The sequence below is a fragment of the Dermacentor silvarum genome, chromosome 2, assembly GCF_013339745.2.
Source record: "Dermacentor silvarum isolate Dsil-2018 chromosome 2, BIME_Dsil_1.4, whole genome shotgun sequence".
Classification (NCBI taxonomy): Eukaryota; Metazoa; Arthropoda; class Arachnida; order Ixodida; family Ixodidae; genus Dermacentor; species Dermacentor silvarum.
Window position 1 is genome coordinate 193,777,833 of NC_051155.1, and position 24,080 is coordinate 193,801,912.

At 46.8% G+C, this 24,080-nt stretch overlaps 1 protein-coding gene across 2 annotated transcripts in view; it reads right to left on the reverse strand.

The window, feature by feature from the left end:
- Positions 1-4,681: 4,681 nt before the first annotated feature.
- Positions 4,682-24,080, reverse strand: part of LOC119442372 (CDK-activating kinase assembly factor MAT1-like) — a 34,694-nt gene continuing 15,295 nt past the window's right edge. For both annotated transcript variants that reach the window (XM_037707226.2, XM_037707227.2), the window contains exons 4-7: positions 22,763-22,933; positions 15,877-15,947; positions 7,277-7,514; positions 4,682-4,995 (exon numbers count right to left, since the gene is read on the reverse strand). In XM_037707226.2, the coding sequence (XP_037563154.1) occupies positions 4,771-4,995; positions 7,277-7,514; positions 15,877-15,947; positions 22,763-22,933 (705 nt within the window). In that variant the 3' untranslated portion in view covers positions 4,682-4,770. The remainder of the gene's footprint in view (positions 4,996-7,276; positions 7,515-15,876; positions 15,948-22,762; positions 22,934-24,080) is intronic.

Below are 24,080 nucleotides of genomic sequence, written 5' to 3' on the forward strand. Positions count from 1 at the left end.
ACTAGCAGGAGCTCAGTGGTGCCTATGGGCAAGGGATTCTTGGCGGATGGCAAAGCTAGCATGCTTGGTAATGTGCCAAGAATGCTGTTGCCCATAGGTGACAACATGTTGGATGTTAATCATGCGAAATCTCACAGAAGTGATCGAATCCCCAAGATATGCAGTCCCGAATTAGGCAACGGAATGTATCGGTGTTCCAGTTAAATTTGTCCTACACAGCTTAACTTCTTCTTTACCATGGAGAAAATAGGTGTTTTTTGTATGTTACAGCAGATGGTTTTTTTATGAAGGAACTACTGCACTCAACATTTAGTGCAATGCATAAACAGAAAGCAAAATGAATGCACTTTTCACGCTTAGAAGTTTTAATAACGAGATGTATGTCATAAATAAGACATAAAGTGTTAAAATCAAGATTGTGCAATAAAACTGAACAAAGTTTGTAAAGACACGTTTCCGCCAAGAAAAAAAGTTACGAAAATTATGAGATGTACAAAATGTATTGCTGTCTATTAGACACTATCTCCGCAAAAATCCACATTTTTCCATTGAACAGGTATATCGATACAAAAATTTAACTACAAGCACTACAGTTGGGCGTGCCGGGCTGTGGCCGCCGATGTTCCGGGCTGGTTTGCGTCGTCGTCGCTTTCAGACTCAAAGTCCGACGAAAAGTCGGCGTTCTCTGACTCGCTGAGCGGCTATTCGATGTATCGATGAGATCAGCCGCAGAGGCAGCGGAATTGCGATCTCCCGAAGCGCATGCGCTGTTTCCGGAGCCGGACATTTTTCGTTTTGCTTTGACGATCGCTAAATTTCGGAGCGCGTTTAAAAATCACCGCTTGGCGGGAAAAAAGCGAAGTGCTTAGAAAACAAAAATATAGTTTCTCCTCTTTCACGTCCGATAGCGCAATATGTCCACGCCCAATGGGTGTGGTACGGAAAGAGTTGAGGCATTTTGTAAAACAACATAAGCGCAACAACACCACATTTTGCCACAATTTTGATGACGATTATGCCGAAACTGATGCTAACTTCAAATTTTGTTTTAAGTGGACTGTCCAATTCATAAGCTGCCATGTGCCCAGACGTGATTTGTCAGAAATTATTAATAGTTGTTAATTAACAACGAATTTCAATTTCTCACACCAGTAATGCTTGCCTCTTCAAATGAGTGGGATCGTGCTATCTACTGCAGGGGATAATGCAAAGCATTTCTTGGCGAACATTTGCCACTTTGACAGTATCTATCTATCCCGCCGCCTACGTCTTGGTGCTCTCATGGTCGTATCGTTAACTTGGTATTTACCAAAATTGGCACACTATGACAAGAGTGTATGACGAACATAAATGATAGGTCACGACATGAATACAGTGTAGACCGCTTATAACGAAAGTCGCCGGAGTCGTGAATATCCGCACTATATAACCAAAGCAACAATTTTCAAGGCCCGCACATATGCAAAACATGTGCACCGAGCCACCACGCGTATGCGACAGTCGAGGAATGCGGCTAGAACGTTTGCATTCAATTTACAGTCGAATCTCGTTAATTCGAAATAATTCACGCGGCAGCGCCTCCGACCGGCATTGTTCCGGCGCCGCCATAGAGTAAAAGCTTAGGAGAGACCCCTCAATGTGGTGCGGGAACAAAACAAAAAAAAAAAACAGAAAGAAAAAAAAAACGCGGCGGAAATTTCACCCTCTCTCGAATGGCAAGGTCGCCGATTCTGCGTTGTGCCGGAAGATGCGTGTACGTGCCGACGTCTCAGCCACGCTACCGTAGCCACACGTAGAAAATGGCAGTGAACCCTTCTTTCTCCTTTATGCTTCCTCTACTTTCTAGTCACGTGTTGACCTTGCACGCTGCGGCTACGGCGCAGAGGGAAGCAGCGGCGCTATCCCAGGCCGGCCAACGTAACTGCCCACGCCGGCAAACGCCCGCTTCCTGATAACGGCAGAAAACGAAACTTCGGGGAGCTGGCGCCGGGCCGGCTGGAGCGGCAGTGCCTGTGCGGCGGCGGGCGCGCATGGTGACAGTCGAAAGTGAGAGAGTTACGAGGGAGGGCGAGAGGAGCCACCGAAGCGGCAGAGTTGCCGAGGCAAAATCCGCTTCCCTGCCGCCCTCCTCCCTCACATTCCACGGTCTCCGCGTGCGCCCTTTGCGTGTGCCGTGCCGGCGCCGCCCGCTCCCTGAAGTTTCGTTTACTGCCGTTATCGTGAAGCGAGCGTTGGAAGGCGTTGGCAATTTCGTGGCCCTCGCTCGCTATGCGCGCCGTGATATTTCACGACTCGCACTCAAGATTCTGGTTTCAGCCTCACTGGCTGTTCGTTCGCACCACGTGCCCTTCTCCTCCACTTCGTCTCTCTTTCTTCCTCGAGCACCCCTTGGGGCGCCCATTTGAGGGGAGCGTTCGCAGTCTCCGCTGAGTTCCCTACTCCCAGGCAGCCGCACTGTAACCGGTATTCGGTTTCCCGCAACTGCACTATAAGCGATATGTGTATACATCAAGTGCTATTGGAAAATTAACGGGAGTCTGAAAAGACCGCATATCCGGTCCTGCACTATAAGCGGTTATGTTATAAGTGGTCTATACTGTATCATGGCATGTGTGTTACGAAACAGCTGCCTACATCTTGGTGCTCTCATGGTCGTTTCGTTAACTTGGTAGGTACCAAAATTGGCATAGTATGACAACAGTGTATGACGCACATAAATGACAGGTCATGATATGAATGTCATGACATGCGTGTCATATGTAGGTCATAAAACAGCTGCCTAAAATGACAATGATCCAGCGAACATTAACACTCAAAAACCACTGAAATGGGTTCGGACGTGGGTACTTAGTGAAGGCAACACTAAACGATGATGCTAAATGTCATAGACATGAGCATGACTCAGCAAAAACGACAATGACTCAGCAAAAAATATTAACACTCAAAAACCACTGAAATTAGTTCTGACGTTGGTACTAAGTGAAGGAAACACAGGATGATGGTAGAAGGCATAGTCATGAGCATGACTCAGCAAAAATGACAATATTTCAGCAACAAAAAAAATTAAGGCTGAAGAACCACTGAAATGGGTTCTGACATGGGTACTAAGTGAAGGAAACACTAAAGGATGGTGGTAGAAGCCAGCATGACTCAGCGAAAAAAGATTAACACTCAAAAAGCACTGCAATGGGTTCGGACGTGGGTTTACTAAGTGAAGGAAACACTAAAGGATGATGGTAGAAGTCATAGTCATGAGCATGACTCAGCAAAAGTAACAAGAATTCAGCAAAAAAATTAAGGCTCAAGAACCACTGAAATGGGTTCTGACATGGGTACTAAGTGAAGGAAACACTAAAGGATGGTGGTAGAAGCCAGCATGACTCAGCGAAGCATGACTCACAAAAATGACTAATTCAGCAAAAAAATTAAGGGCTCAAGAACCACTGAAATGGGTTCTGACATGGGTACTAAGTGAAGGAACACTAAAGGATGGTGTAGAAGCCAGCATACTCAGCGAAAAAAAGATTAACACTCAAAAAGCACTGCAGATGGGTTCGGACGTGGGTTTTACTAAGTGAAGGAAACACTAAAGGATGATGGTAGAAGTCATAGTCATGAGCATGACTCAGCAAAAGTGACAAGAATTCAGCAAAAAAAAAAAGTAAGGCGCAAGAACCACTGAAATGGGATTGAATGTTGGTAGAGCCATAGTCGTGATCATGACTCAGCAAGAATAACAATGACTCAGCAAAAAATTAAGGCTCAAGAACCACTGAAATTGGTTCTGACGTGGGTACTAAGTGAAGGAAACGCTAAAGGATGGTGGTAGAAGCCATTATCATGAGCATGACTCAGCAAAAAGAGATTAACACTCAAAAAGCACTGAAATGGGTTCGGACGTGGGTACTAAGTGAAGGAAACCCTAAAGGATGGTGGTAGAAGTCAGTCATGAGCATGACTCAGCAAAAATGACAATTGCTCAGCAAGAAGATTAACACTCAAAATCCACTGAAATGGGTTCGGACGTGGGTACTAAGTGAAGGAAACACTAAAGGATTACGGTAGAAGCCATAGTGATGACCATCACTGAGCAAAAATGACAATGACTCATCGAAAAAAGATTACCACTCAATAACCACTGGAATGGGTTCGGATGTGGTACAAAGTGAAGGAAAAGACTAAAGGCCCATGGCTGAAGTCATATTCCTAAGCATGGCTAAGGCTTTCACCTTAAGGTCTCGTAGGCATTGCTAAAGGGACTCCTGAGGATTCATGAGGTGAATGTGATGACATGCGTGTCATGTAGGTCATGAAAACGCTGCCTACGTCTTGGTGCTCTCATGGTCATTTCGTTAACTTGATGGGCTCCCCCGCACACTGGTTTACATAATTTCGATTCCCACAGGGCGTGGGATCTGCCGGCTTTTGTAAAGTATGTTTAGAAAAAGAATAAAATCAACAACCATGCATGAGTACAACATTCCTTCCTACTTGCTCAATGCATTGACACCTCTCTAGCTGCACGTGTACTTTAATAATTTGCAGTTGAATATTTTATTTCCCTTTCAATAACAACTGCGGTCGTTTTTATTCATTAGCACGAAGCGTCGAAGTAGTATGAAGAACATGTGAAACTAGCGAGATGAAATTTACCTATGCAAACATGCATAGTGCAAGCGAAGCTTTTATGACAGGGAATAATTTATTGCTCATTATCTTACAAAATGTGCATATACACTAGATGAAGACAGCGGGATGCACACCGAGCAGTCACGAAACTTCGTCAGCCACCTTGAAATGGAGACCACAGAATGCATCTTGCAGCGCCCTCTGGCATGCTAGCCCCGCAAGAAAACCTCCAGCCTCCTCGGCTTCCGCCGTGGCCCGCACATGCTTTGTGTAGCCTAAAGGTGAAAGCGACTCCAAGCTTGGGGCTGGTGGCCCGCAAAGGTCCAGTGTGGTAGCAGTGTACTTGTACAGTGGGCCTTCAACAACCTACAAAGATAACATGGTCCAACTTAGTCACCATCTTATGGCTATGGAAGCATTTTTCGTAGAAACCTTGGGTCTCATACAGTTTCCTAGAAAACTTGCTAGAGGGAACCCTGGCGCTGGTGTGGGAAGCATGGGAATGGTAGTTAGTACATGCACAATCCTAAACTTCGTCCTTCTGACTTACGCGGTTTTGTGACATTGCAAGCTCATGATGCTGAACAACATATTGTGTTACAATTGCCACAATTTGCAATGATTATGTATGTGTGCAGTAACTAATTGCCTTGCTGTGTTTAAAATACTGTGAGTGCTTGGAAATTTAGAAAGATAAAGGATAGTAAATGATGTCGCAAGAACGCTTGAAGCCACAAGTACAAAGATTAGACAAATCCATGTATTAATAACAACCACCATTTCCAGGGCAGCGTAACAATCAGAGCGCCTGAGTTCCCTCTAGCAATTTTGGTAGAAAACTATATAGGGTCCCACCAAGAACGTTTCCAAGTGTTGTACCGTAAGCAACCAAATAGTATTGCTCTCCAGCTCTGCCGGTGGCACTGCCATCGATGCAACATTCTAGATAGGATCAAGTGACAAATGTGCTTCCAGATTTACCACTGCGGTAACAAGTGGGGAACTAACCTTTGATGTGCTGTCACTATGTTTTATTTTCTTAACTCTGAAAGGATCTTTTCCGTACATCTACAGTTAAACAACCCTGGCCTTTTTTGTGCATGTATGTTCACATACATGCCCACAAGTATTTCACATGACAGTAGTCTCTAACAAAAGCGAAAGGTGCCACGAGGCGGCGATTGTAATGAGCATCACAGCATGACGAGACAGCATTCATAATGCGCAGGTGTATTAAAGGGATCCTGAACCACCCCTCGGGCTTGGTGAAATAATATAGTCCGCGGATAGCATACGCTGTTGTGAACATCGTAGCCAAGTGTTGCAGTCATTCGCAGTGCGTGGAGCTCGCAAGCGGAGTGTGAAATCGCCCTTCTCTCAAACGCCCTCTTTTCAACAGAAGCCTGCTCCTCACTCTTTTTTTTGGACACTGTTTTTTCGTAATAAGGCGGATTCCCATATGCAGGTGCTATAGGCCAGTAGCTGACGTCAATCAAGAAGGGTGTTTTGATCAGTGCGCTTCTTCCTACTATTACTGTGTATAATTATTGACGAAGTTTAATAAACAGGCTGAAGTAAGCAAAAATGTGCTTTCGAATTTTGATAATAATTACAGTGGAACCTCGTTGATACAATTCTGCATAATACGTTTTTTTTTTGTTACCCCGATAATAGGATTTGGTTGCATAATACGTTGGATGACACTGATTTCTTGATGATACGGTTAATTTTCCGGCTCCCGTGAAGATCATATCAACAGGGTTCCACTGCATGCACTTCCAGAAGAAGCCGACTATTGTCTGCTTACACTTAGCGGCAGCCGCCTGCGTAGGAGTTAAACTTTGGCCACCCTCCTTATCAGTGTTGTAGCAGTGGGGTCTCGCTAATTTCGACTAGTTCTCAACGTTCAACTAGCCTAGAACTATGCAAAACTTAAGGTCAGACCACACGCACGCTTGCAAGAGTGCGCTCACTCCTGGTTAGAATCCTTAGCAGACTTACTGATAGCGCTTCAAGAATGCGAAAGTTGGATGTGGCTCCTATATGCCAGTCAAGCTGGCGAAGGACGTAGCATGGTCAGACTGGTGCATATGAGTACAAGCACGCATCGAGCCCTGTCGTGTACAAAGCAAACGCTGTGCATATCTACAGTTGCATGTAGCTGCGGTCTGCTACATAGCATAGATACCGTGGCCGCCACGGGGTGTTACAACGCGTACCCTGGCTAAGCGCACTGCGACTCGTGAGGACAACTGCATTTGGCTTACATTTGGTACGTCGTAGGCGCCAAAACCGGAAGTAGTGGCGTCTACGTTAACATCCTAAATCAAATTTGAACTGCACGCCACAGTGACGTTCAGTAGGCGGAGTGTTGTCGGCACGCCTGGCTCCACCGTAGCCTTAGAAGTGCAAGGCATTGAAAAAGGAGCGGAAGCACCGCAAAGAACGTATTTGATAGCCAATAATTCTGCTTCTGTTGAATGCACTGAAGTAGTTTTTGCGGCAAAGTAATTCTGAAATTGCCTATTTTAATGTCAAATGCCTTTTTCCACTTCGATAAGAAGTGGTTGCAATCCACAAAGGCACAAACATTAGCGTTATAGTAAAGAATCATAGGGGCGTAAAAAATGAACAGTAAAAGAGAGACCTTTGGTATGGGAAGGAAAGCCTCCTTATGCCGGAACTTTATGCCAGTGGAGAACTCAGCGGTGACTGGCTTTGGAGGTAGTGGCTTTGGACCTGCCACCTGTCGCAGCTTGTCTCCGTGACTAGCTAGGATCTTGTTGGCTGGCAAATCCGAGAACATGAGGTCATCGATAAGCGACTCCTTCTGCTTTAGCTTCTCACGCTGTGCTGCTTTCTCCACTTCTGCCAGCTGGTCACGTCTGTGGACATCCAAGTAAACAGTTGCACACTCGTGCAAAATCACGCGCGAATTCACGAATTCGCAAAGCAATACATATGCTCAAAGAAGTTACTAAACCACAGTATTTGTGGAAAAAAAAATAATCACTGTACTGCCTCACTACATGGGCATGCAGCTTGGATTAAATATTTGTTCATCACTCTGCACTTCTGTGTCAGGCTGTGCATAGTGAGCACGTTGAGCTCCGAATGAAAGCTGAGAGTCAGGATATCTTGCCTTTTGTGCCTTCTGCATTCCAAAACTTCTCGCAGTACAGTGTAGACCGCTTATAACGTAAGTCGCCGGAGTCGCGAATATCCGTACTATAAGCGGTACTGCACTATAACCCAAGCAACAACTTTCAAGGCCCGCACATATGCAAAACATGTGCACCGAGCCGCCACGCGTACGCGACAGTCGAGCAATGTGGCTAGAACGTTTGCATTCAATTTGCAGTCAAATCTCGTTAATTCGAACCAAATCACAAGACGGTGCCTCCGACTGGCATTGCTCTGGCACCGCCATTACTCCGGCACCGCCAGTAAAAGCTTAGGAGAGACCCCTCAATGTCGCGCGTGAACAAAAAAAAAAGAAAAAAAAAAGAGAAAAAAAAATGCGGCGGAAATTTCACCCTCTCCTCTCTCAAATGGCAAGGTCGCCGTTTCTGCAATGCGCTGGAACATGCATGTACGTGCCAACGTCTCAGCCGCGCTACTGTAGCCACGTGTAGAAAATGGCAGTGAACCTTTCTTTCTCCTTTATGCTTCCTTTACTTTCTAGTCACGTGTTGACCTTGCACGCTGCAGCTACGGCGCAGACGGAAGCAGAGGCGCTGTCACAGGCCGGCCAACGAAACTGCCCCACGCCGGCAAATGCCCGCTTCCCGATAACGGCAGAATACGAAACTTAGCTGGCGCCGGGCCGGCTGGAGCGGCGCCGCACGGTCAATGCCTGATTGCACGGTCACAGTCGAAAGTGAGGGAACTACGAGGGAGGGCGAGGGGAGCCACCGAAGCGGCGGAGTTGTCGAGGCGAAATCCGCTTCCCTGCCGCCCTCCTCCCTCACATTCCACGGTTTCCGCGTGCGCCCTTCGCCGTGCCGTGCCGGCGCCGCCCGCTCCCTGAAGTTTCGTTTACTGCTGTTATCGTGAAACGAGCGAGTTTCGTGGCCCTCGCTCGATGCACGCCGTGATAATTCACGACTCGTACTCAAGATTCTGGTTTCAGCCTCTCTGGCTGTTCGTTCGCACCACGTGCCCTTCTCCTCCACTTCGTCTCTCTTCCTCGAGCACTCCTTGGGGCGCCCGTTTGAGGGGAGCGTTCGCCGTCTCCGCTGACTTCCGTACTCCCAGGCAGCCGCACTGTAACCGGTATTTCGTTTCCCGCAACTGCACTATAAGCGATACGTGTACACATGGAGTGCTATGGGAAAATTAACGCGAGTGTGAAAAGACCGCACTATATCCGGTCCTGCACTAAAAGCGGTTACGTTATAAGTGGTCTATACTGTATATGCGTTTCTCCTAAAAAGTGGTAGATGAGCTCAGCCCTAGTTGTGACACTTGTAAGCATAACAGGTTGATTTGTAGCCTAGTGGGCCGAGTGACGACATGAGGTTCCAAGTGGCCATCTTTCATATTTTACAATAACCTTAGAATGTTACAGACACCATACTCACGGGCAACTTTGGGTGGCCACGCAGCAAAGGCAAAGCTATGGGCCAGAGCTTTAGCATGTGTATTTAAATGCCAAGTAATCGAGACCAGTTTTATATTATCTTCAGTATTCCTAGATACAGCGTAGACCGCTTATAACGTAAGTCGCCGGAGTCGCGAATATCTGCACTATAAGCGGTACCGCACTATAACCAAAACAACGATTTTCAAGCCCTGCATGTATGCAAAACATGTAGACCAAGCATGTAGACACATTTTGTAATATCGCGCGCACATCGCGATATAGTCGGTGCTCTTCAAGCTCGACAGCTTTGCACCGAGTCAAAACGAAACAACTGTTTGCCGCAACCGCTGCGGAAAAAACCGTGACCGCTATCGACGCGATTATGAACGGCGACTTTGCGGTGCTGAAGGCATGCGCCTGACGCACGCACCGAGTCGTCGCGATTATGAATGGCGACATTGCGGTGCTGAAGGCACGCGCCTGACGCAAGCACCAAGTCGTCCAGTCGCTGCAACAACTGACCGTCGAAACCGCGGTCGCTATCCATGCGATCATCGATGGCAACTACGCAGTTTTTTAGGCATGCGGCCGACGCGCGTACCGAGTAAAAACGAAACTACTGTTCGCCGCAACCACTGCAGAGAAAACCGCAGCCGCTATCAACGCGATCGTGGATGACTACGCAGTTACGAAAGCCCGCGGCCAACGCGGTGTTACGCGCGGCGGTAAACGCAAGAATACAGGCTTTAAAGACACAAATAGGCTCGAAGCGTTCCCGCATTGCTGTCATTCACGTACGATTTCAACTGATGGCTGGGGCGATGCGGACTCCGTCGCTTCGTTTCGATTGGACGCTAGCGCCGTTCTTGCTCTTTTGCGTCGCACATATGTGGCGCTCCTCAGAAAGCTCCGAAAGTAGTCCGAATTAACCGATGTGCGGCCAAATAAGTGCGAATTAACGAGAGTTTTATTGCATTGAATAATGCATTCGCCGGCCGGGAGCATGCACCTCATTGAGAAGCGTGCTCGCTGCCGCCCTTGTCAGCGAGATTTTTCCGCGGAAGCCGTATTATAACCGGTATTTCGTCTCACGCGGCTGCATTGTAAGCGGTATGCGTATACATGGAGTGCTATGGGAAAATTAACGGGAGTCTGAAAAGACCGTACTATATCCGGTCCTGCACTATAAGCGGTTACGTTATAAGTGGTCTATACTGTACCATGCCACTGTGGCTGGAAAGCAAAGCCTTTAGCAAACATTTTCATAACTGTTTTGCCTCTTTCACATTGTAACAAGCAAAATGAAACAATATACAACAAGATGCAATATACTGCATAATACACCCTTGATATCACTTGTTCTTGACAAAAACATTAATACATGTGCACACATATTTGAACATGCCTGTCTCTTTTTCTTCTTACATGATGCTTCCATGGCAATGCTCAATCACCAAAGCGGTTTACTGGTCCGAAAGTATTGGAGGCTACCTTGCTGTGGTGACCTGTAGTCCGCCACCACGTCAGCTGGCAGTGAATTTTCGTCACGGCCGTACGATACAGCAAGGCTTAACTAGCGGTGCTTTGTCAGTATCCAGCAGCCAAAGGTGCTGTTTGGTGCCGAGTCGACCAAAGTCTTAGTAGCAGCCATACGCCGTGAAATCGCCACACCAAGAAAAGTGGGGGATAGGTGGCAAATTAAACAGCGGTAAAATTGTTCATGGCCTCCATGTCTGCGCCAATGTGTGCGTTATCTTTAAAAAATAGAGTGAGCAGCCTACGTAACTTCGGTCACCGTTTTACATTGGTCATACAGGAGAGGAGCGCGAGGTTTGGCTCAGCGTCAGCACGATTGCTCGCTGCCACCTGAAAAGCGAGGCTGTACCACTGCCTAAGCAACTCACACGTGTCGTTGTGGAAAGTATTGAATATAGACAACATCCCATGGAAGAAACAGCAGTACGATCCAAGCTTAATTGGAGAGGCTCGACTCATTCCACCGCGGAGCTAAAGCAGCCGCTGGGCCACACCATGCCACTTTTGATGCTGCAGTAAAACGGTGCTTGAGGACTCACTTCCATTTTTGAAAGCGCAAGCAACCCTTTCAGTGTAGACCGGGCACAGATTTCTCATACAGTGTGTCCGTAAAGTCATGGTGCACTTTTGACCAGTCATAGGATAGCAACAAAACAAGATAGAAATGTGAAATCTTCACCAAATAAGAGGAAAACTCTCAAAGTTTCCGTAGTATGATGTGCAAGGGTGTGCGCACACAGGTGATGATGCAGCACCACGAACTGCGCAGCAGCGGATCAGCCCATGCCCACGCCAGTCAAGATGTGGACGATATAGAGCAAAATTTCTGTGTGTTCTGTGGCTCGCTAAATTCGAATCCGTGACCAAAGTGCAACATGAGTATTGCGTATAAAATGAAGCGCCACCACATAGGAATAACATTAATCGGTGGGATAAGCAGTTGAAGGATACCCTCAGTTTGTTGGACAAACCCCTTTCTGGCAGGCCATCGGTAAGTGACGAGTCTGTAGAGGCTATACGGGAGAGCTACCTAAGGAGCCCTAAAAAATCTGTATGTGCGTGTGCTCAACAATTACAGTGGAATCTCAATGATACGAATCTCACGGGGTCACGAAAAAAATTCGTATTAGCCGAATTTCGTATCATCGAAACACAATTAAAACTAGCTAAATTAAAGAGTGGAGAGGTGAACTAACTTTTTACAGTATAGACGCATTTACAGTATAGACCACTTATAACGTAACCGTTTATAGTGCAGAACTGGCTACAACGCGGCCTTTTCCGACTCCCGTTTACCCTCCCATAGAACTCCATGTATACGCATACCGCTTACAGTGCAGCCGCGTGAGATGAAATTGCTGCTTCCGCGGGAAAATCTCGCCGACAAGGGCGGTAGAGAGCATGAGGTGCGCCCACCGATGGGAGAGGAGATCAACGAGGGCGATGCGGAGGAAGAGCATGAGACGTGAAACACGAGTCCAAGGGCAATAAAGTCGTCACCGCGCGCCGTATGTGCGAGTGAAAGTGCGCAGGGGACGCGCGCCTTCACGGACAGCGAACGCATAGCGGAGAGCAAACGCGACTTCCGTTGCGCGAAAGGCCGTGGAGGTATGGGAGGGAGGGAGGGCGACGCAGTGCTGCGGCGCCAAATGCGTATCCTGCAACCTTGACGCTGCGCCGTACTCCCTTCCCTATTGGGCAGCAGAAATAAGTGTCATTTTTTTCTTCAATAAAATCACTACTACTATCTTGCAACCGAGCGCAAGGGTAACTGGCGACGCAATCTCCCCACGCGAAAGGAGCAAAGCGGGAAGGTAGCGCGGGAGAGAGAGAGAGGGAGGGGGGGCGGTGGCGGTGCCTGTGCCAGCTGTCGGTGTTGTCGCGCGCACCGTATCTTGAAAGCGATCTCCACACGGCTCTGACCTTTGTATGCGCTGTGCTTACGCCGCTCTGTTTCCGTTGAAGCGATAGACCGCACGAACCTTCGCTTGTTGCGGCGGCCGCACAGGGGGAGGCGCGGCCGCCGGTCGAAAATCAATTCGTAACAACCGTTCTCTAGCACGTTGCAAAGTAATGGGGCTCGGCCGGGACCTCAGAAAAATTCGTATCATCCGGAAATTCGCATTAGCCGTGATCGTATCATCGAGATTCCACTGTACACCTAAGAAAGACTACAGTTCATAAGGTGTTAAAGAAACATCTATGTTTTTCGGGTTACAAATTGCAGCTGTTGCATGTTATCAAATCGGCGGATAGACCCTAACGATCCGTGTTTGCTAGATGTTTTATGAGATCAACAATGATGAACGATTTCTGCAGAAGATTGTGTTTAGCGATGAGGCGACATTCCATGTCTGTGGACATGCTCATCGCCATAATGTCCGAATATGGGCTACTGAAAATCCTCGTGCCCACGTTGAGTACGAACGTAACACCCCTAAAGTGAACGTGTAGTGTGGCCTGATGCATGATAAAGTGATAGGCCCATTTTTCTTTGCAGAGCAGACTGCAATATCAAACTACCTTGACATATTGGAATTGCATGCAGTGCCACAATTTCCAGATGGTGTCATCTTTCAACATAACGGCGCTCCTCCACACTACGCCAGCATTGTTCGCGAGTTTCTGGATAGAACATTCCCCCAGCAGTGGATTGGCAGGGGTGCTGTCAAGCCATGGCCACCACGATCCCCGGATTTGACGCCATTAGACTTTTACTTGTGGGGTTATGTGAAGCAACACGTGTGCAATGAACGTATCAATGACATTAATCATTTAAAACAAAGAATCACAGACGTTATTTACTCTGTCACACCAGACGTCCTTAACCGTGGAAGAAGTTGAATATCGTTTAGATGTGTGTAGGGCAACAAATGGAGGCCAGATCGAACTGCACTAAACAGGTATGAAACTTGGAGAGTTTTCCTTTTATTTGGTGAAGATTTCACATTTCTATCTTGTTTCGTTGATTTCCTGTGACCGGTCAAAAGTGCACCATGACTTTACAGACACACTGTATATTGCTGAAACGTAGCAGGATGTAGCAGGGTTTGCCTCTCGGCACAATTGGCACAGCGGTAGCATCACTGGGCACATGCTCGAGGTGCAGTATGCGGCAGAAGTTATTTTAAGAGCTGCATTGGCAAGTGAGCTAGACAAGTGATGCAATAAAATGTTGGCCATTACTCATGCCTGCAGTATGTGCTCTGTGACTACCTTCACCAAAGCATGCACAGAGATTTCAGAGACCTTTAGTGACATGCAAGCATCCACTGAAATTCTGTGGCACAGCAATGATTTTTTTTTCTTGCTATATTACTGAATCTACACTACCAGTTATGCTCATTATGCATGCTGAATCTGTGCTGGCACTGTCAGTTGCCAGCTTGCCCTGAGCACATGCCTTTGCAGAGATACACAAGCACTTTAAGCTGATTTACCTTTAGATGCAACACACAAGCAGCAACAAGCTTAGCACAGAAAATATACCTACAAGCAACACCATTGTTTTTAGATCACAGTGACCAACTTGCACACAGCGGGCAACACCACTGGACACAGACGACAGTGATTATGTGCTCAACAAAGTACACTTGACATGCTGGGGTGGCTTAGCGGCTATGGTGTTGCGGTGCTAAGCACGAGGTCGCGGTATCAAATCCTGGCCGCGGTGGCTGCATTTTGATAGGGGCAAAATGCAAAAACACCAGTGTCCCGTGCATTGGGCGCACGTTAAAAAAACCCCAGGTGGTCAAAATTAATCCAGAGTTCCCCTACTACGGCGTGCCTCATAATCAGATTGTGGTTTTGGCACGTAAAACCCCAAGAAAAAAAAAAACTACTACACTTGCTCAATAAAATATCCAAACTTGTCAATTAATATGCAACACCACTAAGCAACAATAGCACAATGTGTCAAGTATCAGATGGGATGGCAGCAAGCACATGCACATATGGACTGCAGTGCATGAGGAAATTATATGTATTGGTTAATGATGTGTGAATATTTGAGATTTTGAATACAAATGAAATACGTCACTGAGGATCTGGTGTCGAAAGAAAGATGTAATGAAGTGATGGCTGAATTAGTGGCTGCTTTAAACATACATTACACTATTAGACTAACTCAGCCAGAGACACTAGTACATTTTCGTATTTCATTCACTTCGAGTTGCCAACTCTAAAAAAAAATGCCGGTTTTACATGCCAAAACCACATTCTGATAAATGTGCACCTAAGTCTAAGTACACAAGCGTTTTTGCATTTTTCCCTCATCAAGTGCAGCCACCGTACCAAGAATCTGGCCCACGACCATGTGCTTAGCAGCGCACACCATAGCCATTAAGCCACCACAAAAAAACAAAGGGACGATATAAACAACGCAGCTACTGCGGCGGGTAACAATTTTTTCTCTTCAATTGAAACAAGCTAAATAAAAACTGAATAAAATATATACAAAAAATCTGCTTCATCACTAAAATTCTGGCTTTATTCATTCATAAATACACTAAAATTGTAAGGAACAGTAGGTATGTACAACAGATGAACAGAAATACTATAAGTGAAACTTTTCGTTGCCAGATTGTCCAGTGTAGAAAATGGTAATGACACAGTGGTAAATGCTAAACATCACACACTTCTTGCTCTTGTGGGGCTTCTCAACACACAAGAAATCTGTGCAGTAACCGGGAGAATAAACTTGAAAATAATGCTAATTTTTCAGCATCCCATCACTGCAATGCAGCAACAACACAACAGGTGGGAAGAACCATGCTGTGGGAAAGAAGCTGGTAATTAAAAAAAAAAAGGAAAATCTAAACACGACACAATTAGCCACCACAAGCGTCATACATGTTTCTATTCTCTTGAAATCACTTGCGTCAGCTCTAAGTGCGTCCCTAAACAAAACAAGTAAGATTAACACCGTCATGACAACAACCTTAAACAAACCTAATGAATCAAGCATTTTATGATTGAAATCATAAAACTTGGCAGGCATACCTCTAGCATTTGTTCATGACAGACAAATTAAATTTTGAAGCGTTGAAGGTAACGACAAGAGGTGGACAACTATGTTTCCTGTAATTTAGATACCAATATCGCAACATGCAAGTTGTACGCCGTACCTCAGCTCAGACTCCTGTCGTTCTTGCTCCAAAAGTTCTTCCAAGTACTCCTCATCTTTTGAGGCTTTAAGCTGTGAGAAGAAAAAAATAAATGGGCAGAAATTATATGCACTGTAAGCACCTGCATTTTATGTTCACCTGTCAGTTTTATGAAAGGGAAGATTGTCATTCACACGATGGTAGCACAAAGCTACAAAGGAAACCTGTACAAATTTCTCAAAAAGAAAGCCTGAAGAAAAAATTGGCAGTTTTGCTGGAAGGTGAAGCATTGAGAGCGATAGCAAGGCTCAGCGTAGCATTTTAGCTCTTCACACGGTGTTTTAACAGTATGCGGAAGTGATGCGTGCAGCGTGGAAGACCACTTCTGCTGCATAGCGTGAACAGCACCCCAGAAGAGTGTCACATGTAAGAGGCCGCCTGTGGCGCGAAAAAGAAGAGGAGCACGCGATGCCCGGTGTTCCGAACGGCGCGAGCGCGCGAGGCGCACGAACCGAGGCATAGTCGAGGGATGAACGGCGCTGTCCGTGGAGTTTCAACGTGGCACCGGGTCAGGAAGGTCGCATCTCCAGCTATGCTCTGGCGACGGGAGACTTGGGGGTCTGGCCGAGTCCGCGACGCTGGCCGTCCAAGGTGTGGCCGTCGACCTCGGCAAGTTCGGGCGAGGTTCCTGGACGGGCTGCAGCTTCTCACGGCAGGACCAGGCACCCCAGAGAGGATCCCCCTTCTGCGGCAGACCGGCACGTTTGATTCTCCTCGAGACGCCACGTCGGCACTCTTGAAGAAGTTGCGACGCGTCCCGACGCTAGGCCTAGGCAGGTGGGCCTAAGCTACGGCGAACGTCATCGCTAACGGGCACATCACCGACGAGATACCGACGAGCTCACCACCGTCAAAAGAAACAACGCGAGGTGCCGACACCTACGGCACCCTCAATGCTGCGGACGAGCCCGACGCAGGTTCGACAAGGACTTCGCGGCGACGATCTGTAAGCCCATATTTCCGATTGCGACGCAGCTAGGCCGGATGCAGGGTGGCTAGACTCTAACGAACCTGCGCTAGGTCTGACCTAGAGACTTCTAAGGCGGAGCTAGGCTCCGGAACTGAGATAGTCCTTTTTTCAGTAGCTGCTATTTAATCTGAGTTTGTTATTTAAGTTCAAGTGAAGATTTTTGTTAAATCATAGTTTTAGTTTTGCGTGCCGTTAGTTTGAGTTTCAGTTTCAGTGTTGTGTATTGCGTGCGTTCATCGTTCCTGTACGTATTAAATCCTCGTTTGCCATGCCGCCGGTCGTGTCTCTCCTCCATCGTGAGTAGCGCATGCTCACAACTCTCCGCACTCCCAAGTAAAGGTGACAAAGAGGTCACGCGTGTCTCAACGCTGGTGCAATGAGAAACGCCGGCAGTGGCATTACCGGCGCTGCACATACATGGTGCTCAAGATGAGACACCCTGCTGCTGTGCAGAACCACTACCATGACGTCATCGTGTGTTCACACATGGCAGGAAGGGTATTGGTGACAGTTAACCAGACCACACTAACTAGCAGCCAAGATAGGGCAGTTGGCCCATCGGATGTTCTTGACATGCGTGACAGGGCAGGGAAGTAAGGCTTCATATGAATGTCATGCATGATTTTGAACACAGGCTTATGCCATGAATGCCATGGAGAGTCTACTGGAATGACATTATGGTTGATGTCATTTAGGCGTTGCATAATCCCATAAGGGCCACAGTAGCAGCATAGGAGTTTTTCAGAGCACCGCTATAAATTACTTCTCTGTGACAGAAGTCAACAGCAGGCGTGATAGCTTTGTCGATACTGCATATGCAGCCACACAAGCTGTCAAGCTATTTTAGAAAAGCATGGTCAGTGAAGGAATCGGCATCTGGGAGTGCAGAGCTGTGCAAGGTTCAGGCAATAGCATAGTGTCCAACATACTGGTAGCTTTGTGTCCATGAAGTAAGCAGTGAAGCAATTACAGTTAAACCTCGATATAATGAACTTTAATATAACGAAGCATTTAACTTTTCTTAACCTCTTGTCCGTAGAACAACATGGACCGTATTTACTCGCATAATGAATGCACTAGCGTAATGAACGCACCCCTCGCTTTTCCAATCAAGAAGTGTGTTTTTCTTTTCCTCACATAATGAACGAACCCTGCTGTGAAGTAGGAGAGACACAGTAGGATTCGGTGTCCGATATGGCGTCCGGCAGGTACGATTGTATCGGATGCTGTATCGACACGGAATCATACCGTGTCTCTCCTATATTTATTGCAATTGCAATCATATCACTCTAGGCGCATTTTTGCCATCAGCGCCGATGATTGCGGCTCAATCTCCCGCGTTCGAGGGAGGAGACGCAATTCCATTGCGCACATGGCCCCAGGGGGGAGGGAAGGGGGGGAGCGGTGTGGCGCAGCAACTGCGCACTGTGCGGCCAGGCGTGCCCTATCTTGAAAGCGATCTGCATCAGGGGCTTAGTCTAGGTGCGACAGCAGCTTATACCTTTGTGCCTGTTCCGTTCTCGCCACTCAGTTTGCGTTGAAGCAATACATGGCACAAAGGTCACTTCGCTCGCTGTTGCTGCCGCGCTTGCTCATGACAGCATTTTGACAGCGAGTGTCCACGGTCATTGAGTGTGATGTGTTCATGTTCGCCTGTGCACGCGAAACCACTTACATTGTTAGTGAATGTTTGCAAGTTTAAACGGCCAATAAAACTACTATTCTCATTTCATATAGCTGTCTACGCATTTGCTATCGCAATCTATGGCTCACCTTTCGGGCGAAACTGCAACTTGTTTAGAAGTAGCCGCGGAAAAAAAAATCTCTTAAAATTTTACACCGCGCAACGTACGCACCCCGCAACTTTGAGCATATGTTCTGCAAAAAAAAGTGCGTTCATTATGCAAGTAAATACAGTTAAACCTGGATATAACGAAATTGACGAATTCCCGAAAAACTTTGTTATAAAGAGGATTTCGTTATATGCAGGTTCAGCACAAAAATTCGAAAAAGAAACGCTTACCGTATTTACTCAATTCTAACGCGCCCTCAATTGTAACGCGCATCCGTTTTCCGTTTTCACCGAAGCACTTATCCTTGGAATGTCACACCAGGTACCGGATGCGAGGACGCGTGTCGTTTCGCACAAGGGCAAGGCATCGGAAACGAAGAGCGAGCGTCACGATGGCGTCGTAGCTTCGTATAGTGTTACAGTAGAACCCCGCTGTTACGTTTCCGGGGGCTGCGTTTTCCCGGCTGTTATGTCGTTTTCGGCCAGTCCCGGCACAGCTCCCATAGAACCCGATGCATTGGTAACCCCGCTATTGCGTCGCAACTGTGGGACCGTTCCCGCATCATACGTTGCGAACTGCCACCCCGCGCCGGCCCGAGCGGCCATTTTGACTTTTCATGTCGCATGGCTTGGTGGCTTGACGATGGCACTGGCCGCCCAAAGTGTCAGAGGCGACAACTATGACGTATTTTCTGTTTCCGCCAGCAAAAGTATGGCCCTTGAGATCCGTATTTGCTACATAAAGATGGTGTCGACGCGTTGTGGCCCTAAAATTGGTTTTGGCTCATAGACATTCCGCATAAAGTCCAAGGACGATAAAGCAGTCGCCGCGCGCCGTATGCTGTATGTGCGAGTAAAAACGTGTGAGGGGAGCCTGCGACCGCGTCTAAATCTCGCGCGCGCAAGAAAAGCAGGGAGGAAGCGCGCCTTCTTCCGTTGCGCTCGAGGCACCGGCGAGAGAGTGAGGGGGGAGGGATAGCGGGGCGGCGTTGTACTGTACTCTGGCATCAACTGCGTACTGCGCAGCGGCGCGCGGTCGCGCGGGCCGTATCTTGAAAGCGATCTGCGTTGGGGCAGAGTCTAGCAGTGTAGGTGCGTCAGCGGCTTGTAGCTTTGTGCGTGCTGTGTGTTCTCGGCGCTCAGTTTGCGCTGAAGCGATAGACAACAGCTCGAAGGTCACCTTGCTCACTTCTCCAGCGGCGCTTCCACATGCCGCCAGCGTGTGACAGCGCGTGTCCGCGCTCATCGAGTGTGATGTGTCACAGCGTGTACCAGCGCGTCGGCAACATCAACTGGAAAAGGAGAGAGGCTTGGCGGGCTAGGCCAGCTGCAGGATCAGGTTTAAATGAAGGGAGGGGGAAAGGTCACGTCCGCGGTGGCAAGATCGGCAAGGGTCGAGGGATGCAGGCCCGCCTCGCACACGCACGCGCGCACACGGGCACTCGCTTCGCATTCCGTCGCGGCGGAGAAGGTGCTTCCGGTTGCTGCTCGCGCGAAAATGACAAAATTTGGGGCGAAATCTCTAGGTTGTTGGAGGGGAAAATTCGTTATATCGAGGGGGTCTCCCGCTGCCACTTGGTTACGTAGAGGTCTCAAATACATGTGCTTCTATGGAGTAACGGCGGGGAATAGAAAAACTTCGTTATATCCAGGAATTCGTTACATGGAGGTTCATTATAAGCAGGTTTAACTGTACAGCATTTAAAACCTCAATATAATGAAGTGTGTTCTTATGCGATTTTCATATAATGAAATTTCACTGCTGCAGCAAAGGAATGCCGAGCCAATAAATGGAAACTTCCGCGGATGCAGATGGTGAAATGATTGAATTACAAGTGGCGGCTTGCAAACGCACCTCACATCGTGTGCCCTGCAACAAGAGCAACCACCGAAAAAATCCAAGTGAAATAAGACCCTGTCGTGCCTCACGCAATGTGTGCATTAGGTGCAAGTGAAAGCGTGCGAGGGTGAGACAACAAAGATGGTGGCTTCACAAGTGCCACCTTCTCGTGAGAGCAAAGGGAAAGACGGGGAGGGGAGCGAGCTCGCGGTAACGTGATCAAGTGCGCGTGAGGGGGCGGAGTGGGGGTAAGTTGGCGTGTGTATCTGCCGTGGCTACGCATGGCTATAAGCAGCATCGACAGCTTACACACATGTAAGCTTCACATCGGCAGCATAAATTGATGAATTTATGCTGCTGATGTGAAAATATTGTTGACATGGTACAAAACCATATCAATCGTCGCCGACTTCCAAATTCATCAAAATGAATTGTTTTCTCATTCAAATTTCCTTTCTTCAATTGCCCGATATTTCAGAAAATTCTGTGGCCCCTTTTCGTGTAAGAAAAATGTATCAGTAACTGTACTTATTTGCATAAGAGGGTCGAATTTCAATACAACAAAATTTCAATATAACGAAGCAAATTGCCGATTTTACCGAGTTCATTATATGGAGGTTTAAATGTATAAGCATGAAGTAAGCAAGCCTGTGGTTTCCTGAAGCAATAGTATTAGTGAAAGTTATGTATGGAAGCACGTCATCCTAGTTCTTGTGGTTGTCGGCAACGTACATGAACAACATATCAGCAACTGTCTTGTTAAGTAACTCGGTTGGGCTATGTGTTTGCGGGTTGTACGCTGTAGCTTTTCGGTGTGCGGTGCCACTGAATTGTATGAGTTCATGTACAAGCTGTGTTGTAAAGGTGGTGCTGCTATCTGTGACTACAGCTGGCGCACAGTGACAGAGGAGAATGTTATAAATCAAGCGTGTGGGGATCGAGGTGCCTTCCAGCACTTCATCCCCTAGCTTGCACATAGTATTCGATCTCCAGGTCATTAAAAAGCATGTTTGCCGGGAACAGAAAGCAATTTTGAATTATCCTATTTTCAAATTAAATGATGGCTGAATTAACAAGATTTTGTCATACTTCCGACGAGTCTTTGCCAATGTGCATGTAAAGCCCAAGTGGCCAGAAGGAGTTCATTGTGAAAGGCACGTAAAATATAATCGCAAAGCTTGCAAGTAATGGCAAGGAGGTAATTCAATCAATCCATCAATCAATCAATCAATCCATCAGTTGTCACCATATGAGCTACCCATGAAAACATCACTGTTGGCTCTCGGCCAGCACTGTTGCTAGTTTCCACAGATTCCACTGCCATGCACCACTGAAGCACCGTAAATAAGAATGGAGCGTGCAAACGAGACACTGACAGCAAGAAAAGCACCAACAAAGAGGAAGCTCTATGTCGGGTACAAAGTGCAATGTTTCTTTTTGTTTGTTTATTTTCCACATTCCTTGCCGTGGACACCGCAACTGTTTCGCTAGAGAGCAGACACCTAAGCTATTTCAAAGCGCAAGCATGTGTAAACAACACCATCCAGGAAAGTGCGACCGTGTGGCATCCCCACAAGAATGGAGGTTACATTTCTCCCCGCATGTCGCTGGTACAGCCACAGGAAGGACCACATAAGAAAGAGGATGTGCAGAAAGAAGGGCGAAAGAAAGAAGAGACGCCCCTTCGTTGCTAGGCAACACTAGTCTGGGTGGAGCATGTGCTAGCACAACCTGATGTGTCGTCACCTACGCAATAAAAAATGTCCCATCCCGTGTTATTCTCCTCAGGCGCCATCTCAGGTTTTCCGAACCCGTGTAACGTATTGTTTGCTTTCTGCACCTTGTCGTCTGCTAGCCGACAGTCCCGGCTGCCGTGACAGAAATCTAAGAATCCCCAAATTTTGGAAAGTTAATTCATAGTACCAAGGTGTTGTTAACATGATACGGAAACGGAATGACAATCGTTATTCTGAAGAGTTCGGTATTCTGAAGTTCGTAGTACTGAAATATTTTTACATTAAGATTATGAGCAGTAAGCAGGGGATTTCTGAAAAATTCGTTAATCTGAAAATTTTGTTAATATGGTGTTCACAGTAATGAGGTTTCACTGTACACAGCATTCACTATGAAGAAAACTAATAAGATCTCTCCAGCACCACACCACACAAGCAAAATCTACAAGCCATTAATACTGCCCAAAAAAGCATGCTGAATGTTTCAGAAAATATAAACAGTGACTGCATACCTTTCCTTTTTGTATTTGGGACTTATTTTCCCTCTTGTACTGCTCAACTTTCCGTCGTGTTGCCTCAACGTCAATTTCATTGGCCAGGTTGTAAATTATGGTTTCCACTTCCTCGAGGTAGTCATTATAAGCCCGCAGCGTCTCAAAGTCCTCCTCACGCTTGTTGTAGTCCTGAAAACCAAATTACAGTCCCACATATTAATGCCATCATAAGTGGTCATGATAACAATTCTAGCCTCTTTTGATGAGACAAAACGCAACAATGTAAGTAAATGATGAACTCAATGACTGAATTTAGCTAAACACTGGACACAACTGGTTTCAGTGGAAAAACTAAAAATATACATACATAATAGCTATGTCTTTTTTAGCACACTTTGTTTAGTGTACAGTATGCCAGTACAGTATCAATGATTCAACCACAATAAGCTTGGCTTCAAGATAAAAGTAAGTTGCAAACGAGGTTTACTCACTCAATTTTTTTCATCAGATTACATAAAGAGCTAGCTTGTGGAAGCACTGATGCTCGTATAAATGAATGAAGCAAAATTAAATTCTGGAGCCTAACGTGCCAAAACCACGATATGATTTTGAGGTGCATCATAGTGGAGGGCTCCAGATTAATGTTCACACCTGGGGTTCTTTAATGTGCACCCAATGCATAGTACATAGGCGTTCTTGCATTTCGCCCCCATCAAAATGCGGTCGCTGTGGCTGGGATTTGATGGCATGACCTCATGCTTAGTAGCGCAATGCCCTGGCTACTAGGCCACCATGGCAGGTATGAATGAAGCAATCTGATTTACCACGAAAGGTAGAATGTATTTCAATGTTAATTATTTAGCATGCTTTCATTGACCTAACTTTCAAAATACAGATGACAAAAACGTAGCACATTCTACAATGTACAGGGAAGGCATTAGGAAACACCCGAATGCAACCATTGTACGATGCATACAAAGGCTAATATTTAGCTTATGTATACAAAACACATTAAATAGACCAGGGAAAACACAAGGAACGCAGGAGATGGAAATTCAAGACGATGAGCAATACGAGAACAAGGTGAGAGCAGGAGCCAACGTTTTGAGAAGTGGACTTGTCTTCTTCAAGGCGCCTTGAAGAAGACAAGTCCACTTGTCGAAACATTGGCTCCAGCTCTCACTTTGTTCTCGTGTTACTCATCGTATTAAATAGACCAGACATTTATGTTTAATTTTTTTGCCTTGCAAGTATAGTGCCAGCAGTATTCCACTAGCTTTGTTGCTGCACCAGGTACCGTCCACTGGAACAAATGAGCGAGGACCATGGGGCCTGT